The sequence below is a fragment of the Trypanosoma cruzi genome, genomic scaffold, assembly GCF_000209065.1.
Source record: "Trypanosoma cruzi strain CL Brener 1047053516247 genomic scaffold, whole genome shotgun sequence".
Taxonomy (NCBI): Eukaryota; Euglenozoa; class Kinetoplastea; order Trypanosomatida; family Trypanosomatidae; genus Trypanosoma; species Trypanosoma cruzi.
In genome coordinates this window covers 2,544-29,049 of record NW_001849178.1, presented here as the reverse complement: position 1 = coordinate 29,049, position 26,506 = coordinate 2,544, and the positions used below count along the sequence as shown (strand labels likewise).

Below are 26,506 nucleotides of genomic sequence, written 5' to 3'. Positions count from 1 at the left end.
CCCTCTCCCCTTCCCCCCCCCCCGTCGTCTTCACAAAAGTAAAAAAGAAGAAACCAAGAAAACTTTAACAACACAAAAAAAAAAAATCTTCATATGCATATATATATATATATGTATGTTTAAATCAATAACACCCTCACCCTTCAGGACTCCATTCAAACTGCAGTCGACACCACAAAAAACACTGACGAGACTCAAATTGAAAAAATAAATAAATAAAGAATACTTAATCTCCAATTCAAAGCACATTTGCAAAATCAACAAAATACTACCACGCCTCCATACTCATACCAGCAGAAACAATAGCTTCCTCATCATTCATCCTCACATCTCACCCTCAAAGGAACAGTACGTCCAGCACCCGCAGCAAATCTCCCTCGCAATGCCTCACGAACAAACCGACTGTAGCGAATATGCACAATAACTGCCATGACGGTCCCCACAGTTGCCACACATGTGGCAACAATGAGTGGAAGGCGCACGCACTCCGCCACGCTGCATTCCTCCTTCGGGCCAAACCCCAAGCTGTCATGTTTTGCGTCCACCACAAAGCCAAAAAGAAAGCGGTTGAATCCAATGACAGAAATCACCGTTGTCAGAAAGCCGACATTATAGTACACACCGTGGTGGCTCGCAAAGAGGCTCGGGAAGATCAGCGCAGTAACAGCAGCGAACACGCCTTCCTCAAAATAGATGATGATGTATGGGAGCAGGATGGCCTCACCAGGGATCGTCAGGAGCAAGGTGCCGGCAACGGCAGCAAGAAACGGTGAAAGTGGCAAGGCGAGCGTCACCAGATATCGGCGTTTGTTGGGTGACTGATGCTGCACAAAAGCCTCGAACATCCCCATGCACACCCGTCCAACACTATTGGCCACACCAAAAAATGCGGTGTACAGCGCGGAGGTCTGCTGGCTCCGCTTACGCCCAGTCAACGCCACGGAAATCGTGCTTGCATTGTAAACCACAATGACACCCAAAGCACTCTGGCAGATGAACATGAGGAATATCAACCAGAGGTCCGGTCGTTTGAGGTTGTCCCACAGGGTGCCGCCGTAGCGGGGATCCTGTGGGATCTCTGAGGCGGCGTCGGCCGTATCGGAAGTCATTTCTGGCAAGGGGCACTGTTCCTTGTCCGGCGCGTTTGTCACAGCGGCGTCCGCACGAGTGAAGGAAATCTCCTCACTCCGATCAACCGCCTCCTCCGAGACAATGGCCCGCATGGGTTCATCCCCGGCACGATCGTCCATGCCCCCAAGCCAACGGACAGGCAGCAGCATCAGGAAGAAAGACAGCACAAGCACGATCGTAATGGCGCCAAAGGCGGTCGAAACCCCGTTCGAGACCCTAGTGTAACTCACCACGGGCGATTGGACACTGAGGAAGACCAGCAGCAGGGCCACAACGGCATAGCCAACGGCAAGGCGACGAATGGGTACAGACTGGCGGCGATACGCAGGCTCCAGGGACTTCAGGGCGGCAATCTGCTCCTCAGTCTTGCCGCGGCGACGCCATCCGTTGATAAAGTACGGGGGAAGTACCACCACGAAGGCCGCCACGCTGCACACAACAACAGAGTACACCATGATGAAGTAAATGAACCCGGAGATGTTCCCGCGAAAGAGATTCACGCTGATGGAGGCCAGCACGGAGGATCCAAGACCAACCGCCACCTTCGCAAGAGCGATGATGGGCCCAAGGTTACGAGGAAACGTCTCTGCCAGAGTCACAATGCAGGCAACGTCAATGACGCCACTGCTGATGTTCATCAGGGCGTAGAAAACAGAAATGCTTGCCAAATTCCCCGTGATGACACCGTCAAACGTCAGTCCAAGACATAGCGCCCCAACCCCGGCCGTAAGTACGCAGACAATTAGCAGGGGAAAGGGACCACCGTAGTCATACAGGAAACCATATGGTATTGTGAAGTAGCAGAATACCAGCCCCACCGTGCTGATTGTCGACTGATCACCGGCGCTGAGATTGAACCTGTTCGAAAAGTCCGTTGTGAAAAGGTCAAAGGCGTAGATAAGGGACGTGCAAATGCCACAGAACATGCAACACACAAGCATGCGGAAGCGCTGCATCTCGTCCACGGGAGAGTGCCCGGCAGCCTTGCGCCGTTCCGCTGCCTTTGATTGACTAAAAAAACGGTGGCGACCCTGAAGCATTACCCCTACCCCTATTCTACCAAATATATATATATATATGTACGACACACGATTTCAGGGAGAAAACAATCGGCGCAAACAGTCAAAGCCACAACGCACAAAGCAAATTGCAGTATATACGCACCACAGCTCGCCACTCCTCCTTTTGCTTATTGCCACTCTCATATAGAAAGCCAAAAAATCAATTGCTTCGCACCTGCAACAGTCGGATGGCCACTTGTTGCAAGGAAACATTCCATATGCACCAATAGCCCACAATAAAAACAAAAAAGGAGGAAAAAGTAAAATGCTTATCGCTGATAGTCCCGTGGACCCAAACGCCTCTCTTGCACCTCCGTCTTGTGCGGCTGTTCTTGCTGTCTTCGTCTTTTCCTCTGGCCGCCTGTTTGATTGTCTCCCCAACCTTTTGCTGCCGTGTCTTGTTTTCGTCACCACTCACTAAAACAACCAAGTGAGGCCCCTCTTATAGCCCCCACTACGGTCCCCGGTGAACAAAGTCGGCAGGCAAAACCCCAAAAGTATGGGAGAAGGTGCCCCCTCCCAAAAAAAAAAAAAAATCCATTATTTATTTACCAGTCGCTTTGAGTGGACACAAAAAACAAAAAACAACCCCCATGCACAAAAAAGAAGTGTAACGAAGACAAGTGAAGAAATAAACCACAATAACACACACGCACACACGAGCAGAAATGTATTTCCGTGTGGATGTGTGTGCCAGGCTAAAGGAGAAGCGTGGGTCCTTTACCCTCCACGAGTCTCTGGAAAGGCGCCTCGCATTTCATCAAGCAGAAAAAAAAGTGAAATGAACCGCTCCACTTGGAACCATGTTGTCTGTGCGACAAGTTGCTGCCGCGGTGGCGGTGGCCGTGCCATTCGCCTTGTTCCCTGTCGGCAAAATGACCAAACGAGTGAACGGGCAGACTGTCAACGCAATTGAAGTATTTTTCGAAATTGTTGAGCCCGTAGGCCATCGGGAATAAGCTCTTAGAGTACATACCACCGCTGCTTCCTGAGTAACTTTTCTTCCGACGTCGCCGTGAGAAAAATCCGTCCTTCCTTCTCGGTGCAGTGGCTTTTCAGAAGCCCTTTACCGATCCGCACCGCCTCTAAAACCATACGGATCAATCAATGTTCTTGGATCGGCGCGAGCGGTTTCCACGAAGCTGATGTGACCCCCGTTCTTCCAGTCGATAATGCCAGAGTGCACCCAAAATATATGCCCCCCAGTCGCCCGTCAAATGGTCGGGGTAAAGTCGCTGCTACGAATCAAATGTCTCCTTATTAACAGTCACTTCTCCCCCCTCCTTTTCCCTCCTTCTTTCGTGGTGTTTGCTGTGTATTCCGCCGCGGGCAGCGCAACAAAAAAAAAAAAAAAAACAGGGAGAAAAGCAATGAATATATTCAGTGATTGCCGCATCCCAAAAACAAAAGAGAATTATCCCAATTCGCAACGTATTTTGTCCCCCCTAACCCGTTACACGCCTCAGAAAGGAAAAAGAAAAACACTGATATTTCGCGTACCTTAAATGTGCGCATTAAGAAATTGGTGACATGAAGGTTAGGGTAAAGTCTTTTTTGTTTTCTGTTGATTCGTTTGTTTCTTGTGAGGTTCATGCGGAATGGGGCTCAAGGACGGCGTGGAGCGTCTCAAATCCCTTCAACTCCCGCAGTCGCTCCCGCTGTGACTCCACCACGCAACAGCGAGAAAGTGCAATCGCAAGATTCTTCTGCGCGGCCCCACCGTGAATCCACTGCGTCGATCCCCTTTTGCCGTCATGTTCCAGCTTGAATATAAGGTCTCGCACACTTCGCAAGCCCTCCAAAAGCACATCGACACCGTTCATTGCCGCAAAATGGCTGCAGCTGGCGGAAGGTACAAACGACGCGATCAGCCCCGCGTTGCCAAGCGCCACCACGTGCTGAGGCCCGGCACGACGAATAATGTGCATCAAAACGGCAATTCGATCCGCAGTCGAGAGGCCTTTCTCCCTCAAAAGATGATTCTGTGAGTAATGGGAGGCGATGCATGTCGTTGCATGCTCAACAAGCTCCCATGCAGCAGCAGCAATGACAGCCTCCACCTCCCCCTCCTTCTCTTCGTCCTCTGTTCTATTTGCAAAGTTTTGATTGTCTGCTGCAGCCGAAGGTCCGACTTCGGGGGGCTCAAGTCCTGAAAGTGCATGCCACAGCATCGCCCATAGTGTCTCCTCGCCCTCCAGCATGGCGCCTCGAAGAGCTTCGTCATGGGGAGAAAACTTTGCAAGAACGGCCATCATTTTTGCATGTACGGTGATGCGTCTTGTTGACTTCCCCTCGGCAACCACCTGTTCACGTAGTGTACGCCAGGTATGCAGTGAAAACGAAAAATCTCCGCTGCTGCCCGGGTCCGTGACGGCTTTCCACTGAGCCACGTATTGGGAACGTGATTCGGCCTGCAGCAGGACGTTGTACACCACAGCATAGAGGCCCTCCTCCAAACGCGGGGAAACAGGTGAATCCCGACTTTCGCCTTGAGAGAGCGGCAACACCTTTGAAAAAGTGCGCGTGAGCTCCGACGAGCCCAAACTCTTTGCGCACGCACTGCTGACGCAGGTGGCACGCACAGCCAAAGAAAGACCAACTTCCTTTAGCTGCTCTGGCCCCGCCTCTATCGCCACCTCAATGGCATGCGGCAAAATTTCCTCCATTTCCTTCGCCACCGACGCACACACGGACGGCTCCTTTATTAGCGCCTCAAGTATTCCACAATAAAAGAAAAGCAGCTGCGGAGGCGGCTGCCTTTTCTTCATAACCTTCCACGCCTCCACAAGCACAGAAACGCAGTGCGCATGAACCAAAATTGGGCAACGTGTGGCCAGTCCCTCCAGCACCTGCAGGATGGCCACCGTCAGCGTCAGTGTGGCACCGTCTCGATGTCCTAACGATTTTTGCTGCAGTGCGATGGAAAGCACATCAGCCAACTTCCTCACGAGAGTCGTCACAGTGGATAACTCAATTCCCTCAACGCCGGTCTCACTACCCAACAAAACAAGAGCCAAAAGACGAGCAGAAACTACAAATGTCATCCCGCATGTCGACATCTGCTCAGGAGACCCAGCAGCGATGGAAACAACAAGCTCGGACCAGCCACCGATGATGGCTTTGCAAACAAGTTCAATCAATGGATTCAAACCGTCAAGAAGTAAAAAGAACACAGCGGCACCTTGATGAAACATTTGTACCACTCCAAGACACCGACGTACACTTTCCACAGCCTGAATCAGTGGCTTCTTTTCAGCGTTTTCTTCAGATTCCTTTTTTGCCAAACTCTCACCAGTGGGTATCGCACCACAATTGTGCAATTCCTTCACTGCGGAAGTTAACATCTTTATCGAGTTTTCCAGGCACTTGGCCTCTTCGGGTTGGCGGTGCTGGAAAACAGCGCCAACGCTTTGTTCTCGCTTCACCCGTCGCAGCCACTGTGCAAGGTCTCCGGCCTCTTGGTTCGCGGGATCCTTCTTTAATGCCTCCTCAACATCTTTCAGTGCATCTACGGGACGGTGTATGTGCCTTAGTGCCGTTGCCCTTCTTAGCAATGCCTTCACATTCATTGGTTCTTCCCTTAGCACATAACTCGCGTCATCAACAGCGTCAAGGTAACGCTTTAATTTCAACTGCACAAGGGCGCGATTGTTGCGTAGTGTGCGCTGGAGGTCCGCGTCCACCACATCGAGCTTGATCGCGGTGGTGTACAGTTCGCATGCTCTCTCCCATTCGGATGCCTTTACAGCCTTCGCGGCATCATCCTTCAGTCTAATTGCTTCCTCCAGTGAAACCCGCTCTGCCCGAGTATAGAGCGACTCGTCCTTCACTTCCCTTCGCGTCGTCTCGCCTCTGACCTCCGCTTCCTTCAACAGTTTGTCAATGACTTCGTCACTTTCGAATCGAACGTAGTGCCTCGGGTCATATCGCATCTTCACCTTCTCTTTTCTCTCGTCTATTTGCATTTGCCGGCGCCGGGCCTCCCTTTCCTGCCGTCGAATTGTGGCCTCCATCGGATCCTCACGAAGTATTTCTTCAACCGCTGCCGCAATGTCATCAATGCGTTCCAGCCACTCCTCAACGGCCTGCCGCGACGGCGCCCTGGACTCTTCTTTCTGGTTAGATGACATGTCGCGTGGATATATCTCTCTCTTTCTAACTGTAACCTTTCGATTTGGCGCAAAGAAGAACAGAAAGAACGGGACGCGCATGTGTGTATGTGTGTACAACGTGTCGTAAATATAAGAATTTGCGCAGCACATCCATGAACAGACGGACACGTACAAATTTCCACTCGCTTATCCCCCTCCCCCCTTCCGTCTCACGAGGGGCAGACGCAAAATCCCCGTCAGTCAAAGTTTGTTTGTTTCCCGATTTTTTTGTCAATCCCTCCCCCCCCTGTGAGCCGCGCCGTTCCAGTCCGGAGCACCGCCGCCGCTCACCAGCTCAACGCTGTGCTCCTCAAAGATAGCGGCACGCACAACCTCCGCGAAGCGAGGGTCCACGCCGTCAGCCTCAGTTACCTGTCGCGCCGAAAACGTCACGCGCTGCGCGTGCAGCGGGGCGCTGGAGTCCATCACAAAACCAAACACGCGCCTGAACGAGACCCAGTCTCCCCTCTCTATTCCCACAATAACAAAAAAGAAGCAAGAGAAGATCACAGCTGGGTGCACGAGGCCCAAGAGACCCCACACTGCAACAAAAATCCATCAAAAATGCACACACACACAGAGAGAGAGAAAGAGAGAAAGAGAAGGGGTGGAGGGGAAGCAGACACCCTCATAAATAAATACACGACGGCCAGGCTCGTTATGCATTCAAAAGGGTGGCAGCCTTTGGGGTCCCCCCGCCCGCCGGACTCCCCACCCAAAAGGGCGGCAGTCTTCGTGCTGGGCGGATAAAAGGGACGACAAAGACATCACCCTCGCTGCCCTCCCGCCCGCCCTCTTAATAAAAATAAAAATAAAAATAAAAATAAAAATAAAACAGCGTTATTGTCAGCATCATCACAAAATAACTAATAATAATAATAAAGAAAAAAAAAACGTGTGGCTCAGCGAGACGCATTGCGTGATTGCTGCACCCAAGCGTGACTCTTCATCCACCACATAACATATTTCGATATTATCCTATTCGCTTCTCAGTAACTACAACACACAAACCGCAGTGGGTCTCCTTATTGTATGTTTACTTATGTATTTATTTTTATGTTTTTTCCTACAGTTCCTCCTCCTCTTCCTCCTCTTGTTCTTCTTCCCCCTCGCACGCGATGCATCCAGGGGCCGCGGTTTTCCGACAACAACTACACTTGTTCTCGTTGCATTGAACTTCGCCTGAATTGGAAAAACACGTTGATGATTCCGAAAATGCAACGCTGCACAAGTACGGGTATCCTTTTTGCGTGCAGTATGGGCAGCTGAGTTCGGCCTGGGCAGCTGGTACACCAGCCACAAGTGCAACGAACAATAGAACGACGAGCAGAAGAAACGCACAAAGTCGCATTGCCGAAAGGGCCAATAGGCACAAATAAAACTCAAACAAAAATAAATAAATAAAAAGCAAAAATAAAAATAAAAAAGATTTAATTGTTCGTAGTTCTCCCTGGCAGTTATGCACGCAGGTGCCTTTTCTAATGATGAAACGAGAGAAATTGACAAAGAGAAGTGCGGGAAGGGGAAATAAAAGAAATGGCGAAGAAGTGGGCGTTGAAAGCAAAATAAATATAAAAAAAAAAAGATTAACTGCAAAGACGCGCGTCAAGTCACTAAATTATGACTGCGCAACCAACGAAGTTACATATTTACATACAAATCCAACTCACCCACCCACCCACACGCACACGACCCAAACTCATTCCCCGTGAACAGCCACATTCTCTACATCATCAGCCACGATGGGCACACGGTGTGCCGCATTGATGGTGGCGTCGGCAAGGCCCCCAGGAGCTGCGAAAAGCCGTTCCAGCGCGCGCCGCGAGGTCTCGTTGAAGCGCTGCACAAATTCGGGCACCAACTCGCCACCACCATACGGCGCGCGCCGCTCAAGAGACTCTGCCACCTCGTCCGCGTACAGAAGATTCGCAAAGGCCTCCTCGTCGTAGTTAAAAACATGGCGACGAATCAACTCCAAATGGTCGTCACTCAACATCTCGGCAAGTGCCGTGTTGTAGCGGCAGAGTGCCTGTGGTGTCAAGAACGGCGTCCCGTCTAGAAATGAATACAGTGCAAAGCGAAATTGGCGAGCCCTTCCACGCGACGAACGGCGGCCTTTAGCCCGTTCCGTCATTAGGGCACTGCTCGCCCGCAAAACCGAACAGAGCAGCGATGCACTTTTTTCCTCCGCCTTGCACTTTCGCTTTGCTTCTCGCACCTCCTCGCGCATCCTGCCTAGCCACTCCCTTGTCTCGGCTACGCGGCGTGCGATGCTCTCGTTACTCGTAAGGAGATCGCTACCGAACGAGGAGGTCCCGTTTGGGAAAACGCGGAACGACACCGGCGTGTCACTTCGGGTGTACGGTGCGCTTCCCGCCGCAACATAAAGAGGATCGTCAGCAATCGATCGGGGATTATGCTGGTAAGATACATGTGGCATTTCTAATGAAGACAATCGAGTTCAGTAACCCTCTCCCTCGCAGGCTGCAAGTTAATTGTACCCCTCTTTTATTCCTTTGCTGTTGCTCTACTTTCTGGCAAAGGCAGGCGCAGCGGAAGAGAGGCAGAAAATGCATTAACCATAAATACATGCAAACACAAACACAAAAAAATAAAAAAGGAAAAGAAGGAAAAAGAAATGCGCCCACTGCACATCGCACTACACTCATCGGGTCCATTCAACAAACCGTCATACATGTGCGTACTCATATCTGAATGGCACCGATTTCCTCCTTTACAGCTTTATTGATCCATGCCCCTGTCAAGCCAACACAACACCCTCTCTATCCCGCTCTCTCCCGCAAAAAGAGTCATCTGAAAACACGCAAGAAAAAAGAAATCAACAAAAAGAAGAAAAAAAATAGTTTTACACGGGCCGTCCCGGCTCAAGTGAATCCATCAAAAGATGGAGGGGACCATCCGGCCAGGCCTGAAGGGCGCACTTCAATGACTTCTCCTTCATCCACTCCGCCTCGCGCAGGATGTTATTTAGGGTACCGCGAATGATATTTATTTCCTCACCGCTGCAGGTTGCATCGACCACTTCATCTTCAAGCAGAGAAAGGGCCTCCACGACCCGCGCCATCATTTGCGAAAGCACCCGTCGATCCAAGGGTGTCAGTGGCGCCCTCCCTGTAGCCTGGTGGGGGAGCGCCGAGGGACGCACGCCAATCCAACGAGCGGGAAGAAGAGTAGAAATAAATTCCGCCGAGGCAAACGGCCTTTTTTTTTGCTTTCGTCGTCTTGTTGAGGCAACTCCGCCAAAAAGCCCCAAGAAGGTCAGGGCGATGCGCATTCCATGAGGGTCCCCATCGACGAGAACAAGAATAGGCAGCTGAGGCAACTCACAGTGGAGTTTGTGTAGAAGCGTGCGTGAGGCCCGGCACGGGTATCCTTTGCTGCACAAAAAAGAACAGCGGTTCAAGGGCGCACCGAGGCCCAAGACGCCCTCTGCTACCACAAGCGTTCGCAGCGTGCTTTCCTTCTCCACAAGGATCACAGCAGACGGCAGGCTACCCACCCCCTCTGCACCACGAAAATGACAGCCGCGCATCCCCACTGCCATGTTTACGAGAATCCCAGAGGAATGACGCATGCCATTCATCTCCACCGTACCTGTCAAGTAATTGGAGGTTTTCTCAAAACAAAACTGCGTTTGCGAGACATTCCCCAGAGTCATCTGCGTCGTCTGAGATAAAGAGGACAAAACTGGTGAACGCTTGGGAATGTCAAACGAGATGTATCCGATAAGAATACTCTTTCCACTAGCAGCAATGCGGAGCCCCTCGCGTGTGTAGCGTCGGCGCCCGATACTCTCGGGGTCATCTGCATTCCCCAATGGATGCGTGGAATCCATCCAACGGCAAAGGTTTTCAATGCTAGTGTGAACATCTCTCTGTCCATTCCGAAAGAGCGATGTGTTCTGGTAATACACGTCTCGCTCCGTACACGTCAGGCCCTGATGTACCATGTCCACCACGCACGAAAGCACGTATAGGACCCGAGCGGTACGCCGCAACGCGTTCATCTTCTTCTCTGTAAATGTACATTTCGTTTCGCAAAACTGTGGCATCTTTTGCCCGCCCATCCCACAAGGAGCTGAGTGGCGATGATGAGTCTGTGATGAGGCTTCTGTGACGGCAGCGTCAGGTCTGTGGAGAAGGACCACGAGGTACGCATGCACCACGGCCTCCGCTGCACCAATGATTTCGTCATCGCCGAGCATTTTTCTTCTCTGTTTCTACAGAGCGCCGCTAACTTAATATGCGTTCATTATTCGCATCGCATTGATGTCGTGCAAAAAAAAAAAAAAAAAAAAAAAAACATAAAGAAAAAAAAAAAAGAAATAGGCAATGGCAAATATATATATATATATATATATATATATATCCTCGGAGTGTTAATTTTTCCCAGCCCTCTCTCTCCTCCTCCTCCTCTTCCTTCGTTCTTATCAATAAGGTTCACAGTACATACATCTATTTTTGTGTCTTACATCTGGTGATGCAAGGAAGGAGGTCCACAGCCCGCACAAAACCCACAAACCGAGCCCACCGTCAATTTACATGCAGGCGGCGTAAGGGAAAACTACGTATTTTCCCTCACTTTTGCCCCCCCCAATCCCCAGCGGCTCGGGTCGGCCGACTCGGGCAGAACTCAAAAGCCCCAACGACGCAACCACCGCAAAAACAGGGAAAAAGAAGAGTAGAAATAATTTTTTAAAAAAAAATTTTTCGGTTTTTTTTTTTTGAAGGGGTGGGAGGTTCATTCGTCACCACACGCGTCTCCCTCTCCCTCTCTCTGCTAAGACTACATCTGCTGCAGTACCGCCATCGCCACGCGGAACTCCTCGTGTGTTATGCGTCCATCCCCACGCCACGCCATGCCCTCAAACAGTTTTTTCACCTTGTACCTGGAGAGCGGAAGCCCAAAGCAATCCAGCGCCTCAATATCCCGCCGGAAGGCCTCACCGTTAATCGTCCCCCGCAGCCTTCGATGCAGACCCGTGGTGGAGAACAACTCATCGGCATACGCACCAGCTGCTCCCTCCTCCTCCTCCTCCTCCTCCTCTCGATCTGCAATGCCACCATAATATTCCCACAGACGCACCACATCGTCCTCGTCCGCCTTCAACAGCGCCTCCTGCAGCCAGTCCACCGATCTCTCGTCCCTCATGCGGAAGGGCAATGTTTTGGCCGAACGATGGGCCTGCCTCTTTCCAGACCTCTTTACAGTTCTGTCAGCCTTCATCTCGAATGACTCGTACGACTGGTCTTGCGCATCCTCCATCTCACACGGGGGGACAGTGGGAACAAAAAAGCCATCATGCTCAGCCATGAGTTCGAGAAACTCTCTTGTGTCCATTTCATGAGTAAAACCAAACATGCGCATCGCCACAGAATGTTTGCCCAGCTTTTTGCCTGTGTATTGCACTAGAGGATTTTCCTTCCATTCGAATAGTTGGCTGGAGTCATAGTCGACATAACAGAGGGCTCGAACAAGTGGATCAGGAACCAAATCGGCCGTACTGCACCAAAGCTCGCGCTCCATGAATGCCTGCAGTGGTCCAGAGCTTGCCAGAACAATATTGTCGATGCGGTTGGGCCTGGATGGTAGGCCAAATTTCTCCCAGTCATTGTAAAGTTGACCACGCAACGAAATCTCTGCGGCAGTAGCCGGATCCGTATTGCCAATAACCTCATAAAGAAACTTCTGCCAACTGCACTCTCGCTGGTCCCAACTCACCAAATAGCAGTGGACATCCTGCGTAACCTGCCCCACCTGAATCATCCTTTCGCGCTCCAAAGGAATAGTTGCATTGACGACATAAACACCTTCCGCATAGAACTTCACCACCTCCATATCAAAGGCAAGTTGCACGTGCCCTTGTTCTGACAGTGACCACTTCACATAGAGTTGGGATGGGGTCATTGAAAAAAGCTTGAGGGCGTTGAAGGCACCCATCACACGCTGAGAGGCGATTGCGTGCTCCCACTCTTCTCCAAAGGCCTCGTAGAAACGCACTCGACCCTCCTCTGTTACCTCTGGGAATGCCGTGTGGTACTTCTGCATGGCGTAGTACATGGGTGAAGAGAAATGCTGATCTACTATTCGGGGATTAATTCGCTTGCGGAGCTCCCGTCTTACGCGAATGTTGTTTCCAGTAAGGATGCGCTCCAGCAGCGCCATGACTCCAAGATTTTCGGAGGCGTGTGGTTTCAAAATAATCACGGCGGTGTTTCGAAAAAGAAGCGCCCCTTCCGCTTCATCCAAAAATTTTCCCAAGACCGACTCGTTCTTGTTGTTGTCGTTTTCGATTCCCCGTGTGTGGCCCTCCTGTGAGCCGTCTTGAAGTGGTGCAGTGAGGCCGTCGTTGTTCTCTACGAGTGGAATACGGGCTGCCTGTACTGTCGTCCCGTCGCTTTCCTCGCAGCGCAACTCCTCTGTAAGCGCAGTCAGCAACATCAACAGGCGCGAGGTGTCGCAGTGCCGCAGATGTTCAAACACGCCTGCCTCAACTCCGCCTGAAGTGACGTCGGGATTGTCAAGCCACACACGCAGAATCCTCTCCGGCACACCGTGGCGTAACATCGCATCGCCAAGATAGTCCTCGCTCAACGGACAGTTAAGGGATTTGGTGCGATCTCGCATTGCCTGAAGCGCACCCTCGCTTACATGGATGCCGTTGTGCAGTAAATCCGGCTCCATGGAAAGGCCGTACTCTCTCCATCGTTGAAAAAGCTGTCCACGAATGCTTTGCGGCACCGCGACGCTCGGGCAATCATCCCCAATGACCTGATCAAGAAAGGCGGGCCAACTCATCTCCTCTTCACACCATGAGACGACATACCAATGAAGCAGAGCGGTGGTGGACTCAAGGGAATTCTTCAACTCCGGGAAGAAGCCATTCACAACGAAGATGCCATACTCCGAAAGCTCCGCAACGACAAAATTCGGGCGAATGACTAACTTCCGACTGGATCTTTTCCAACAGCCGTAAAGATACTGCGGCGTAACACCACCAAGCACCTCCAGGGCCTGGTACGCGTTCACAATGACGCCCCCACGCAGAAGCTCCTTCCAATCAGCGCCAAGCTCCCGACGCACCCTCTCACGTTCCACCTCGGTCAAACGGATGGTTGATACCTCACGCACCGCATACCTGGATGCGGTGGCATACAAGTGCTGCACAAGTCCCCTCCCACGTACAACTAAACCGCTTAAATCCCCCTCTTCATCGATACGCACATTTGCATTTGAAAGCACCATCTCAATTGTCATGGCAAAAGAACGGCACAGGGCGTGACTCTTAACAAGCACAAAAGCAGAGTTGCGTAGTGGCGCAGCACGATGCCGTGTGTCTTCAGCCTTAAGTAGCTGCAGTGCATCCGCCGAGCCTTGTCCACGCACTGTCTCAAACAAGTAGAGCCCGTCGCCTCGCCTTGAGCGGGGGTTGCTCACAGCCCAGCGCAACACATAGGGTGAAACGTCCAACTGCCTCACCGCAAAGCAGCCCACTGGATCTCGCAACAAACCCAACGAGAGCCACAGCTGTCGCTGCTGTATGGCCTCCAGGGAACTTGTAGATGTCATTACAGCCCCTTCAAAAGGATCAGGCGGGCATTTTAGTCCAGCGTTTTTCCAATCATCGCAAAGCAGCCGTTGCAGACTGCCAGGCTCTGCCTGCTCCACATATGAATCGCCAATGAAATGACGTAGATATTGAGCGTAGTCAGCGTCGGCATCGTCCCATGAAAGCAAGAAATACCGTTTTATGGTAGATGACAAGTTAAACACCTCTGTGCTGTGGAGAGCAAATCCATTGACAAGGTACAAACCACGATCTCGCATCTTCCCAATGTAGAGAAAAGGTGCTATTCGTTTTCGCAGTGCACAGCCATCCCACAATTCTTTCAGGCGCAGCGCAGACAAATTAAACTCCAAAGCGGTATCCAGAGCATTCCAAATTTTTTCAGGATCCCAGCTCTCGCCAAAGGCAGCTTCAAAAGCAGAAATTGCATCCCCGCCAATAGCATATTGAGAAGGTGTCTGCTTCACGGCGTATCTAAAAGTATCGGCTTGAAGTTCTTCCCACACATGTCGCAGTGCTGGCGCAATGGCCCTTACCCTTCCCCCTGCCTCAACCCGTATCTTGTGGCGCTGCAGAAAGTCCGTGATGTAAGCCGTTGTAAGCTCTTCTCCCTCAGTAGACAAACATTTGGGATTTACAAGGAGAAACGCATAGTTGCGCCTGGGTGTCTTGGTGGCGGTGGCAGCGGCAGGAGGAGAAGGAGGAGAGACGACACCTGCAGCTTCATTAGTTTGCCACACCATCTCTACCGCCGGTTCGTTGGTGTTCTTATTCGTGCTGGTCTTCTCAATGGGTGTCCCTTGTCTGGAAAGGGGCGGTCGAGAGAATGCCGCACCGGAGCAGGCGCGATTAGATATGAGATGCATGCCGCCAGTCGACTGAAGTCCAACAAGTTGTGCAATCAAAAGGGGATTCTCCGTGCAGAGCTTCTCAAAAACATCACCCACAGCGTCTACAGGCTCGTCGCGGTGGCGCACCAATGGATTCCGCAAAAGAGTGCGCAGGTACTCGGCGCTCACCCCTCCCTGAATGAGAAGCCGTCCGAAGACATCGTCCTCCACACTCGTCCCAAGCCATGCGACGCGATCTGCAAGTCCCTCTATTGGAGAAGCGGAGGCATGAAACCCGTTGTCAACACCGTCAGGCTGCTGAGGCAGACCCAACTCTACCCACGATGCCCACAGCAAGTTTCGCAGAGAGGCCGACTCCGCCGTGGCCGGAACGTCTCCACCAATAACATACCTCTGGAATTCATCCCATGTCATGATCTCCCCATCCCACATCACCACATACCAATAGATGCGGGATCCGGTATACATGCGGGAACGGAGGTAGGGGTAGAACCCATTGATAACATAGAGGCCTTCCACTTCGAGGTAGGCCACATAAAGATCAGCGGAAAGACAGACCTTGCGAGTGGCCCTGTTCCAAGCCTCCAACAATTCGACAACGCCCATTATTTCCTCAGCTGCTGCAGCGTTGATGATCATGTGGAGTTTTAGAGCGGTGCTCCAAGTGATGCCAAAGGTGCGCTCAAATTCCACCTTTTGCTTAGCAGAGATAGGCACCTCCGCCGCACTCCGCCCCATGGCGTTGCGATAAAGGGCATTATACTGCTGATCAACAAGATGTTTTTCAATTACCTCTTCCATCATCAGGTGTCCGGAGGCGACAACTTCGAGACGGTGCTCTTGCAGGGCGGATGGGATCCATTTCAACACCTCCGGGGTGCCTGCATGTGGTTTAACCCAAATAAATGCATAATTCATTTTTATGGCTCGCAGGAAACGCGAAGTGAGCGCCTTCATCCGGCGAACTACCTCACTGCTCTGCTGATGCTTCGACAACATGCTCCGTGTGTATTCAGGTATAGCACCAGCTAGTAAACCATTTCCCTCATGCTCTTGCTGCTGGGGGCCTTGCGAAACGGAGCCGCCATGATGTTCGTTACGCACGTACGGGAGCAACAATGAGAGTGGCACACCGTCGAGCAACAGATGCTGTACAAACGAGTCCTCCGGCAAATCCACATCCAGCCACATCTCGCGGTCGGCAGCAGCCTCCAACGGTCCCTCCGACGCGTAGAGCGCACTCGTCGCCCTGGACACTGGCTGCTGCTGCAGACCAAATTTCGACCATTCGTCTGCAAAGGTACGATGCAGGCTGCCCTGAGCAGCGTTCTGTGGACTGGAAGAATCTCCAATCAAAACCTCGCAAAAGTCTCTCCATGTCCATGCGCTTTCCTTCCACTCCAACTCAAATAAATAAACTCGGCTACCAGGCCTTCCGTAGCACTCCCGGGTAAAGGGAACAAACCCATTGATGACAAAAACGCCTTGAGCCTTCAAGAATGCTATGTAGCACGCCCGTCCAACTTTCTTGGGGCTCGACGCCTCCCACAGCTGCAAGAGCTCTTTTGGAGTGAGACCCAAATTCTCGCATGCAGTCGTGGCACCCATCAGACTTCCGTCAACCACACAATAATCCCATGTTGAGTGAAAGATCTCACAAAAGCGGTCCTTGATGGCAGGGCTGACAACTTCTTGAGGAGTCGAAGAATTGATTTCGGCAAGGCGAGTCGCGGCGCAAAACGCAGCAGAGTTCAGATAGCACTTCACAATGCGAGCACTAAAAACGGACATCTCCCGCGTCACCAGCAGACCTACCGACTCGAGAGTTTTTTTTACCGCCGCAATTGTGCGCTCGTTCACAGCAAAGGGCTTAAGAATCAACACCGCACGATTCATCGGCGTTTCCTTGTACAATGCCATTGTCTGTTGCTCCGCCTCGCGCATGATGTCCACCATCTCGGAGGTTTGCATGTTTTCCAGGAGGTCAAACACACACCCGGAGAGCTTCTTCCCGCGCAGCATTACCTCTGGGTTGGAAGCCCATCGGTACAACAGAGCCCCTGTTAGGCCGCATTCCTGCAGTCGCAGCGTGAGAGGATCATGGGAGAGTGGTAAGTGCATCCATAGATGGCGTTCCAGCAGCGCCTCAAACGGCCCTGCAGATGCGTGAACCCCGTTATCGGTTGTCGTCGGCGGGTATTGCAGGCCCAATTCTTGCCACCGGTCTCGTATGAGACCGCGCAGGCTGTTGGGAGGTGCGTTGCCGGGATTTGTGCTTCCAATCAACTCCTCACGGAACGCACGCCATGTCATGCACGCCTCTGGCCAGGAAACAAGGTAGCATGTCACCTTTGCATCTTGAGCGCCGTACGTATCGCGCAGATAAGGGTAAAACCCGTTGATCACAAAAACCTTTTCATTTAAAAATTGAGCCACGTACGCTCCTGAGGCAATTTTCATTGTCTTCGTACATGAACCCCACATCCCGTAAAGCTCAACGGCGGAGATTTCACCAAGAGTGTGTATGGCTGTTTCAGCATTCCAGACACGACCAGAACAAACTGCTTCTTTCCAAGCAATACCAAACACTTCCTTAAAAAGGGCTCTGTTCTGCGTGCTTACATTAATAGACATCGGCGAAACCTTGACGGCGTAACGGGCTATGGTTCGGTAGTGTTTGTACATCAACTGCTGTGCCGCAATTTCACCGCCAAAAACGTGACGTTGACTGACGATTTGCATTCCACGGGTTTGCATGAGACGCTCCTCCACAAGTGCCCTTGTTTCAGGTGTGTTGGCATGCGGTTTTACAAAAACTAAGGCTCTGTTGCGTCTCTCTTCAGCATCCTCATCGTCAAGCACAATGGTCCATTCCGCGGCACCCGAGATGGTGTTGCTCGTGCCGAATCCAACGGACGCCTGGTTCGTTCTTTTTAACTTCTCCGCGGCGTACAAAACCGCCAAGTGGTGTATCACCTCGCTGCTCTGCAAGTCCTCCAGAAGCTCAAAAATCGGTCGGGTCTCCCCACCGTACGTTATGGTGGGGTTCTTCAACAACTGTTCCAAAAACTCAAGTGAAACCCCCTCTTGAAGAAGCGCTCGTCCAAAATCGTCCTCCGTGGCTCGCCGATGCATCCACACAGAGCGATGTGCCAGCGCCTCGAGTGGCCCGCTGGAGGCGTCCAGGCCGTTATGCATCAGGCTCGGCTGCTCACTCAGTCCATATTCCCTCCAGTTTTCAAACAACAAACGACGCAGAGACGTCGGCGCCGCCTCGCTGGGGTTCGCCGCTCCAAGAACCTCCAGGTTGAATTGCTTCCACGTGTACATCGACTCCGGCCAAGAAAGAACAAAAAGGCACGTTTGACTATCGGTTGCGGTGAAGGAACCCAGCAGACTTGGGTAGAAGCCGTTGACTACATACACCCGCTCCTCCTCCAAATAAGAGACATAAAAACCGTACTCAAGCCGGGCACATGACTTCGAGGCACACCACCGCGCATTTAACTCTTCTGGGGAGAGGCCAAGAATTGTCATGGCATCGTCAGGTGTCATCACCCGCCGCTCCTCCACTGCAGCATCCCACAGCTCACCGAATGCCGAGAAAAAAAGAGACGCAGTTTCTTCCGACACAAATGCACTCAGGTCCTCCAAGGAGCATACAGCCAGAGCATGCACCGAGCTGTAGTGGCGCTCCACGTAGGCCCCGCGCTCAACCTGAGAACCAGACAAAAGCATCGTGTCATCCGTGCGAACTCCATATTGGTCAAAGTGTTCACGCGCAACGTCAAGGAATTTTTCTCGGCACGCGTGCGGTTTAATCAACACCAGCGTTGTATTCATCATCCCCTCCGTGATTTGTAGACTTCTCAGGGAGAGTAATACGCTTTCTAACTTATTTGCTTCCCTGAGCTCCTGCATTGTGAAACACACAAAAGAAAAAGAATGGAAGAGATAAAAATTAAAAAAAAAGAGGTCAAAGCGTTAAAACAAAGTCAAAAAAAAAAAAAAGAGGCTGTTTGCAAACCATCATCGCCTCCCTTCACCGTCTCTCCTCCAGTCCATCCAATTCACACACTCTCTTCTGTCTCTAATCCCTGTTGCCAGTTGCGCCTCGTGGGAAAACCAGCCAACTGCTTCTACGTGGGAAGCATATCTAATCACGTCAATAAGGGAAAATCTAAAGCTAATAAATAATAAATTTCATAACCATCATCATCACAGTGTTGCCACGACCGTCCAAACCACCGCAGCCAGCAGTAGCACAGCGATAAGGAAAGAGACGTCCCCTTGCGTCTATTATATATATATATATATATATATGTAGGTGTGCGTGCAGAATCCTCTGGGTATCATTGACACTGAAGTGCCACCTCGTACTCCTGCCGCAGTGAAGCCATGTCGGATGAAATGACCGTCATGCCGTTCTTCAACTGGATCAGGTAATTCGCCACCTGCGTGGGCTCCGTCGTCATTATCATGAGACGCTGTACTTCAGTGAGCTGCTCAGGCTGCAGCTGCTCCGCAAGTTCGTTTTCGAGCAGCATAGTTATCACCATGGACACATCCTGGCCATGATAAACGCGTTCTCCTCTCCGACCGCCACTTTCGTCGTAAACCATGGGAATCGTGCGACCTGCGTTGCGGTCAACAAACATGCTGAAGTCTACTAGTCCCTCCCAATGCACAGGAACCAACAAAGTCAATGGCATTTCCTGTGCACCGTTCCCACTCCGAAAGGCAATAAAAATTCGATTTAGTCCCCTTAAATCACCGTGAACAGTGCGCTTAACCACAAGATCAGAAAGCATCCGTAAGAGAAGCTTGATGCAAGTGGGGAAAGAACGAGCTGAAATGGGTACCATGGAGAGTGGAACCGCATAGTAGCCCAACGGCATGGTGATAACAGTCAAGCCGCCGTCTCTGTAGCGGTAACCTTTCACACTCACAGAGGCAGCAACAAGAGACAAACCAAGTGCCGCACGATGAGACTCATTTTCCCCCAGTTGTACCGCGTGAACACTCCAACAATACAGCAGGATCTGTGGTGAGTCATCAGATGCTTCCTCTTCACGAGCCTCATACACATCGGAGGAAGCATAATAACGGTGGATGCGGTAGCGGCATTTCTCGAGTGTCACTGTCGCACCGGTAAACAGTTGTGGTATCACCCCATCAATGTTCCTGAACTCCCCAGCGCTGCTTATGGCCTCCAAGTTGGCAGCAACAAGAGGAGCAACGAGAGCAGCCGAAATAAACTCACTCTGTAAGCCGTACGCCTGGCGCGGGATCGGGTTGGAGTGCTTGATGGTACGACGCACAGTCACTGTTGCTCGTCCGGGGAGAAACAACTGTTTTGTTGTGCGCAGCTCAGAGGGGCGCGTTGTTGTGAACCGCAGCGGGTCCTTTCCCAACGTCGTGTCAAGCGTCTCTCTTGTCACACAAAGGCCGCCGCAGCCGCCTTCTTCTTCCTCCTCTTCTTCATTGCCGCCACCGTCAACAGCACGCGGGGGGGACGCCGTGTTGCTGCGCTGCGGGGGCGGGGGCTGCAATGCAGCACACCCCACACCAAACCGCGTTGTGAGAACAGAAGTATGACCATCGGAAGCAACACCAAGCCCCTGCTGCTGCAAAAGCTGTTGACGGTTCGTGCCTTGTGGTTGTTGGAGCAGTCCCGCTGTGGCGTTCAGCCCGCTTTCGCGGTAAATCGAAAAACTCGACCCACGTGCGTCACAAACGCCTTTACACAAGCCCTTCCCTCCTGGCGACAACGCCGTCGTGCTGGAGAACCGGTAGGATGAAGCGGAAACGTCGACGTTGCTGTTATCATCATCCCTGCCGCCATCGCCACAGTTGACATCCGCCAGCGCGGTGTGAACAAACGGCGTCGGGTGGTACGCACTGCCCCTGTCCTCCCGCTGCCGCGGCTTAAAAGGCTCATCCACCGAGTCGTCGTCCAGCGTTATCTCAGTGCTAAGACGTACCCCGGACTTCCGCGTCCCATCGCCCCCCTGCTCCACTCGGCGAATCTCCTGCTGCAGCTCCATCTCCAGAATCTGGTAAAGCACGCAGAGCTCGCGCCCAAAGCGGTCATGCACGGGGTACTTCGTGCAGAACTCCACGTTGGGATCCCGCGAAATCAACAGACGGCATCCGTCGTCACGCCGCGAAGATGAGCCAGCGGCAGGGGCGTCCTTTTCACTCATGTACTCCTGCAGAGTCATCCGTCGGATATGTGTTCGGTCAAAGCCGTAAACAGCCTCATACGGCGAGTGCATCCTGCGCAAAGAGAGCCTCCGTCTCGCTCCCTCCCCGATCCTCGTCGCTCTTCGTACACACACAGAAAAAAAAAAAAAAAAAAAAAGAGAGAGAGAGAGAGAGAAACACACTTCTCCGCACGTGCAGCGTAGAGGGGTAGAAACAAAGAAAATAATAGTATAGATGCGTTCTGCTCCAAAAACAACAAAAAACGCCAAGTCAACTCAAAGGGCAGGAACAGAAAAAGACTGCCCCCACAACACGTGCGAGCATAATAATAATAAAACGCACACAAGCAACAAAAGCAGAAAGCACACCCTCCTCATCCCTTGGGCGGGGCACTATGTTGCATCACCGTCACACGGATTAGCTCACGGCACTCCAAGTACGAAAGCCACTCCTCCTGCATGCCTCGCAAGACACGCGCGATGTCCCTCGTTGATGACAACCCCAACCGCGCTGTCTCGTCGCCATTGAACGTGGCATCCGCATGTGTGTTGCCTGCAGCGGAGATCCAGTGCAGCGCCCTTGCGTCCCACAATGTGAATGCCGCTCTCGCCCCCTCGCCATTGGCCATTGGCAAGCTATTCTTTCTGCATTCAGAGCCGAGTCCGAGGGTAGACGCCACCATCGCGCGTCGAATAGAAAAGAGGTGCGCCACCATCGGGCACAATAAGCACATTACGTGCGCCGGAGACACCACAACGTGGGAAAAATTTGTGATAGGCGCCAAGTCAGTCCCACGGTGGGAAGGGGGTGATGTTGAACGCAGCGAAAGGTGCAGTTTTCCAACACGATCGTGTGCGGCTGGAGCAAAAAGAAGCGCAAACACCTTCAGTAGCCGCAGCATACGTGAGATACATGTGGGTACATAGCATCCCGGGGCGCTGTGGACCAGCATGACACCGCGAAGAATAACCAAAAGATGCCGCAAGTATCGTGATACTTCGCCCGAGAGCGTCACTGTCTCAATGAGGTCCTCGCCGTCAGCTGAGAGCATCGTCTCTAACATATGGCGCTTGTTCACCACGTTCGAACTCTGCGTATCTGCCGACTGGATCACTGCAGCACTTTCCATGGCAAGGGCTGACATGTACGTTGACAAAGCGAAGGCATTACGTACATGCTCGGGAAGTGCGATGGCGTATGTCCGCGCGTCACAAAAGGCAACAATGCGAAGTGAAGGCACCCGCTTCACTGTATTCCCCACTCGTAATAGGCCAAATGCCAACACATCCATCAATGCAGACAAAACTTGTGGGGAAGCTGCGGACAACTCCTGGAGACACACCACAGTCACTTGCCGGGTCTCCTCCACAAACCCGTTCGACGCAGACGCCGTTGAAGCTGATTCCGCTCGCATAAGAAATCCACAAAACGCCTCTCGCCGGGTTTGCTCGGTTATACGGAGCTCCAAGTACGTGGGCCCTTTCGGCATGGAAGTGACAGTGCTGTTACTCATGCCGTCATGCAACACAAGAAGGTGCGCTGATGGGACACAGCAGCAAATGGAAACAAGCACATACAACTGTCGGCACTCGCACAGCACTGGGTGATGGGTGGCTGGCCACTGCCGAGCAAGCGGGTCAGGAAAACATTGATTGATAGAAAGCCGCATGACGCAACAGATACATGTGTGTGTGTGTGTGTGTGTGCCTCTGCGGACGATGCGCTCTAACAGTGCGATGGTGTCGTTTTAGACTCCTTCTTCCCCTCTTTTCTATTTCCCCCCCCCCTGTTCTTTCCTTTTTTCCCTCCCTTTTTCTGTCCAATTGACTCCTCCCTACACCCTAAAGCTGCGGTCAAAAAAGTCATACATGCATGTACGCGAATAAAAAAAAAGAAAAGAAAGAAACAGTGTAGAGGGAAACACACACACAGAGAGAGAGAGAGACGCACTGCTCCACAGGAACAAACAAATGTGCACCCAATTGCGTGGTGCAAACACAGAACAAGGCAAAAAGACAACGCTCACCCGGACGCAAGCACACACACACACACATACTATGAACCCTGGAAAGAAAAAAAAAGAGGAAAAAAAGGCCTGCCTCCACACAGCAGCCGACAGTCCACACATACAAATGAAAGCAAAAAAAAAAAAAAAAAGACGCCCGCTTTGAAAGGAAAAGCAATAGATGTTGCAAATGACTTTACAATTCATCGGCATCCTCAAACCGCACCTCTGCAGCAGCAATCCGTCCCTCCGACTCACCGTCCCTTTCGGCAACTGCGTGTGAGTGGTGTCGACGACGACGACGACGGCGCGCATGATGATGACGATGGCCCTGAAGCGACTCCTCGCTATCGCCCTGCAGCCCTTCCTGCCCCGCTGCCTCGCCATCATACAATGCCTCCCCCAAATCCGGCTGCACTATCGACGCCCTCTCCCGTTGAGTCGCGCTTTCACTCTCCACACCGAGCTGGTGGCGATGCCGGCGACGCTTCTTGCGCAGTCGGTGGTCTTGCGCGCCCTCCTGCAGCGGCCCCCTCGCCAACTCGCCCCCGTCGTCCGCGTTTTCAGCTTCGTAGCCGCTCCCTTCGCATTCGCTCCAGAACCTCTCCTCAATTTCGGGCTCGTCAAGAATCTCGCAAAACTCATCCCCGCCGCCAATTTTGATGCCGTCATCGTTCACTGGCGAAATATCTTCCATGTTGAAGAACTGATCCGCATCGTCCGGTGGCGGTGGCGGCGGAGAGGTCTGTCGACGCCACAAGAGGCCATTCCCCTCCAACTCCGACTCGCGGTCAAAGTGCGTGTGCAAATGCTCAAACTGCTGCTCCTTCAACTGCGTAGCAAAAAGCTGCTGCATTTCCTGCACCTGCGCCTCGTATTCCGTCTCCGTCATGAGCGCGTAGCTGCACATAATGCGTACCTTTTGACCTTGGTCAAGCGCCTCACGGGCCTCACTCAAAATTCTGTCACGCGCTATTGTGTGAATGCGAAGTGCCGCCTTATTTGGCCTGCACGACAGACCGCGCCCTTCCCATGGGACCGTTGCCTCCGAGAAAAGCCTTATTTCTGGTTTGTACGACTTCCATATGAGTACCCCAACCCCTAAGAAGCATATAAAAAGATTAATCACTGCGGCGGAAAAAGCCCACTCGACAGGGGTTGAAAAAGTATCGTACCCATCAAACTCCGACTCCGCCAGCGTTGTCGAGTTTTTGGCAAACACCTCTGCCGCGCAGGCCAAGATGGCCTCCCTGTAGAAATTCCTCGCGGGATACGTGATCCACACCATCGCGATAAGCACAACGCAGTAGATGATGGAAAAAGTGCTCAGGATATGATAGAATGGTACATGCACGCCGCATATGCGCAGATGACGGCGTCCCGCTGAGTAATTCAAGAGACTCAAAACGTTGTTGATTACTGCCAAGAACTGCACCACGAGAATAGCAATAATGCATTCCGCCATCACCCTCAGAGGAAGAGGCAAAGTCTCGCTATTCACGTGTATTACAGTGCGGATCTCACCAATACGGATATTTTTGCTGTAGTTGCAATTCTCGCTCGCGGCCTCCAACCCCGGGGACAGGGAGACCTCCCCGCCGCCAAAGTATCCAGGAAAGACGCTCGTTTGCCGCACGTAGAATTCTGTCAGCAGCACAATAAGGCTGATGAAATGGGCGGCGTTGCAAATATGGTAAAGTCCCTTGAAGATCCTTTCCTCCGTGCGTCGAGGATAGATAACGGAGGGAAACACAAAAAACATCTCCTTTATTGCTCTATTATTATTTTTTTTTTTTATTCTGTTTTTCTAATTTCCTTTTTGACGGTTCTTCCTTCGTTCGGCTGCTACCCCTCCGCCTCAGAACACTGTGGTCTCTTCCCCGCCTCCTCGTCGGCGTGTCCCGCAGAGTTCCTCCCAACAGAAAGAAAAAAACATGCATTCACGGCGTGGACGGAAGCAGTAACAACAAAATAATAATAATAAAAGAAGAAGAATATTTCGAGGTGGGAATAGCACAATTCGCCGCGTGACGCATCACGGCGGCATCGTATATCCCACCCGCTCGCCCTCAGCAGATAAGAAAAGAACAGTGGCGACACGTCTTCATGTTATCAACCTGCAACCCCCGTCGCGTACCGCCTGTTGTCATGTAACCTTCACGAGCATCGAGCGAGGAAATATATATATATACGTATGTCACTTCCGGCGACGCAGCTTTGAGATCCTCCACGAGCTCCCATTTTCCCAGGCGCGCAAAATTGGGTTGAGACGCTCCGCTCGTTGTTCCTTTGTCAGCTTTCCCTTTCGCGGCCTACTGTAGAAGGCCGGGGCAAGCTCAACCAACCACTGGGGCTCAATCACCAGCAGCTCCCGCATGTACTCCCGATTCGTCAGCTGCAACTCGTTGTACAGAACGTACTTCGGCGGTGCATCCCGCAGGCATGACGAGGGATGCACATACACCTCACGCCGTTCCGCCAGAGTAGCGTATGCAACGTCCGTGATACGTTTGGCGACGTTAAAAAAATAGCCTGCGGTGATGGCTCGCCGCACCTCGGTCAGCGCGTCGTCGTTGTGATGCGGAATCGATGCGTGGCGCTTGTGTAACATGTCGCTTAACTGCTCACGTGTGTCACGGGCCTCCATCAATATCCGATGCTTTAAAAAGTTGCGTTTACACCATTCCTCGCTGAGGCCATTTGCCACCCACGCATCGTAAACTGCCAGCAGTGTAATCTGATCCCCCTCTGGTTGGTGGAATTGTCGCTTCGCCGCGTCGGATGCCTCATGCTGGTCTCGTGGTCGGTAAAACACTCCACGCTTCTGCACAGCAAGCATCGACACAATCGTCAGCACTGGCTCGCAGCATCCCATGTCTACAGCCGTCAGAAGCGTCTTGCTCTGTGAGGGATCGATAGGGAGCTGTGCCATGCGACCCCCCAGTGGGGTTAATAATCCATCATCGTCAAGCGCCTCAAGGTAACGCAGTTTCTGCAACGCCGACACCAAAGTTTCTTGCGGTGGTGGATCCATTAAATCAAGTGCAAAAAGATCGTTAATGCCCATTGCCTTCAGTTGTAGCACCACATGAAACAGGTTAGACCGCTGGATATCTGGCACCGTGGCAGGCTCCATGTCCATTTGGAACTGTAGCTCTGTGTACATACGGAAACACTTCCCGGGACCAATGCGCCCCGCGCGCCCGGCTCGTTGTTGTGCCTGCGCCTGTGAAATGGGGACAATCTTCAGTTGTTCCATTCCTGTTTTGGGGTCAAAGACATTCTGCTTGCAGAACCCACTGTCAACAACAAAGTACAGGTTAGTGATAGTGATGGATGTTTCAGCCACGTTGGTGGCAAGCACAACCTTCCGGCAGCGCGGGGGTGTGGGCTCAAAGACACGTGACTGAACCTCCTGCGGCAGCGATGCTGTGAGCGGTAGCACAAGCATATCCGGCACCGGCCTCTCGCTGTGCTCACGCAACTTCTCCATCCATCGAAAGAGCCGTTCG

The 26,506-nt window shown here is 52.1% G+C and overlaps 9 protein-coding genes across 9 annotated transcripts, besides 24 other annotated features; all 9 read right to left on the bottom strand.

The window, feature by feature from the left end:
• Positions 1-4,449: a sequence feature (haploid, Esmeraldo-like haplotype).
• On the bottom strand, positions 315-2,171 carry Tc00.1047053509537.90 (hypothetical protein, conserved; the record flags this gene model as incomplete). The annotated part of the gene is made up of 1 exon (XM_806742.1): positions 315-2,171. The coding sequence occupies one exon, from the start codon at positions 2,169-2,171 to the stop codon at positions 315-317; it is 1,857 nt and encodes a 618-aa protein (XP_811835.1).
• On the bottom strand, positions 3,782-6,454 carry Tc00.1047053509537.80 (hypothetical protein, conserved; the record flags this gene model as incomplete). The annotated part of the gene is made up of 1 exon (XM_806741.1): positions 3,782-6,454. One exon carries the CDS (start codon positions 6,452-6,454, stop codon positions 3,782-3,784), a length of 2,673 nt encoding a protein of 890 aa, XP_811834.1.
• Positions 4,450-5,336: a sequence feature (haploid, non-Esmeraldo-like haplotype).
• Positions 5,337-7,071: a sequence feature (areas merged during assembly that could not be assigned to a particular haplotype. This can correspond to areas where the two haplotypes were merged or to regions with more than two copies in the genome that were merged during assembly.).
• Positions 6,922-6,946: a microsatellite.
• Positions 7,072-7,500: a sequence feature (haploid, non-Esmeraldo-like haplotype).
• Positions 7,142-7,178: a microsatellite.
• Positions 7,203-7,237: a sequence feature (AT_rich).
• Positions 7,417-7,454: a sequence feature (GA-rich).
• Positions 7,501-11,070: a sequence feature (haploid, Esmeraldo-like haplotype).
• Positions 7,728-7,769: a microsatellite.
• Positions 7,906-7,927: a sequence feature (AT_rich).
• Tc00.1047053509537.70 (hypothetical protein, conserved) lies at positions 8,043-8,783 on the bottom strand (the record flags this gene model as incomplete). Its single annotated transcript, XM_806740.1, has 1 exon — positions 8,043-8,783. The coding sequence occupies one exon, from the start codon at positions 8,781-8,783 to the stop codon at positions 8,043-8,045; it is 741 nt and encodes a 246-aa protein (XP_811833.1).
• On the bottom strand, positions 9,210-10,568 carry Tc00.1047053509537.60 (meiosis recombination protein SPO11, putative; the record flags this gene model as incomplete). Its single annotated transcript, XM_806739.1, has 1 exon — positions 9,210-10,568. The coding sequence occupies one exon, from the start codon at positions 10,566-10,568 to the stop codon at positions 9,210-9,212; it is 1,359 nt and encodes a 452-aa protein (XP_811832.1).
• Positions 10,642-10,689: a microsatellite.
• Positions 10,703-10,732: a microsatellite.
• Positions 11,049-11,074: a sequence feature (AT_rich).
• Positions 11,071-11,496: a sequence feature (haploid, non-Esmeraldo-like haplotype).
• Positions 11,150-18,703, bottom strand: Tc00.1047053509537.50 (hypothetical protein, conserved; the record flags this gene model as incomplete). The annotated part of the gene is made up of 1 exon (XM_806738.1): positions 11,150-18,703. The coding sequence occupies one exon, from the start codon at positions 18,701-18,703 to the stop codon at positions 11,150-11,152; it is 7,554 nt and encodes a 2,517-aa protein (XP_811831.1).
• Positions 11,386-11,410: a microsatellite.
• Positions 11,497-15,974: a sequence feature (areas merged during assembly that could not be assigned to a particular haplotype. This can correspond to areas where the two haplotypes were merged or to regions with more than two copies in the genome that were merged during assembly.).
• Positions 15,975-16,810: a sequence feature (areas merged during assembly that could not be assigned to a particular haplotype. This can correspond to areas where the two haplotypes were merged or to regions with more than two copies in the genome that were merged during assembly.).
• Positions 16,811-26,506: a sequence feature (heterozygous, Esmeraldo-like haplotype).
• Positions 18,716-18,795: a sequence feature (T-rich).
• Positions 19,083-19,108: a microsatellite.
• Tc00.1047053509537.40 (hypothetical protein, conserved) lies at positions 19,135-21,060 on the bottom strand (the record flags this gene model as incomplete). Its single annotated transcript, XM_806737.1, has 1 exon — positions 19,135-21,060. The coding sequence occupies one exon, from the start codon at positions 21,058-21,060 to the stop codon at positions 19,135-19,137; it is 1,926 nt and encodes a 641-aa protein (XP_811830.1).
• Positions 21,126-21,146: a microsatellite.
• On the bottom strand, positions 21,363-22,658 carry Tc00.1047053509537.30 (hypothetical protein, conserved; the record flags this gene model as incomplete). The annotated part of the gene is made up of 1 exon (XM_806736.1): positions 21,363-22,658. One exon carries the CDS (start codon positions 22,656-22,658, stop codon positions 21,363-21,365), a length of 1,296 nt encoding a protein of 431 aa, XP_811829.1.
• Positions 22,674-22,695: a microsatellite.
• On the bottom strand, positions 23,191-24,756 carry Tc00.1047053509537.20 (hypothetical protein, conserved; the record flags this gene model as incomplete). Its single annotated transcript, XM_806735.1, has 1 exon — positions 23,191-24,756. The coding sequence occupies one exon, from the start codon at positions 24,754-24,756 to the stop codon at positions 23,191-23,193; it is 1,566 nt and encodes a 521-aa protein (XP_811828.1).
• Positions 24,771-24,793: a sequence feature (AT_rich).
• Tc00.1047053509537.10 (pre-mRNA splicing factor ATP-dependent RNA helicase, putative) lies at positions 25,192-26,506 on the bottom strand (the record flags this gene model as incomplete). Its single annotated transcript, XM_806734.1, has 1 exon — positions 25,192-26,506. A coding segment is annotated over one exon (1,315 nt), but the record flags the coding sequence as incomplete, so codon positions are not given.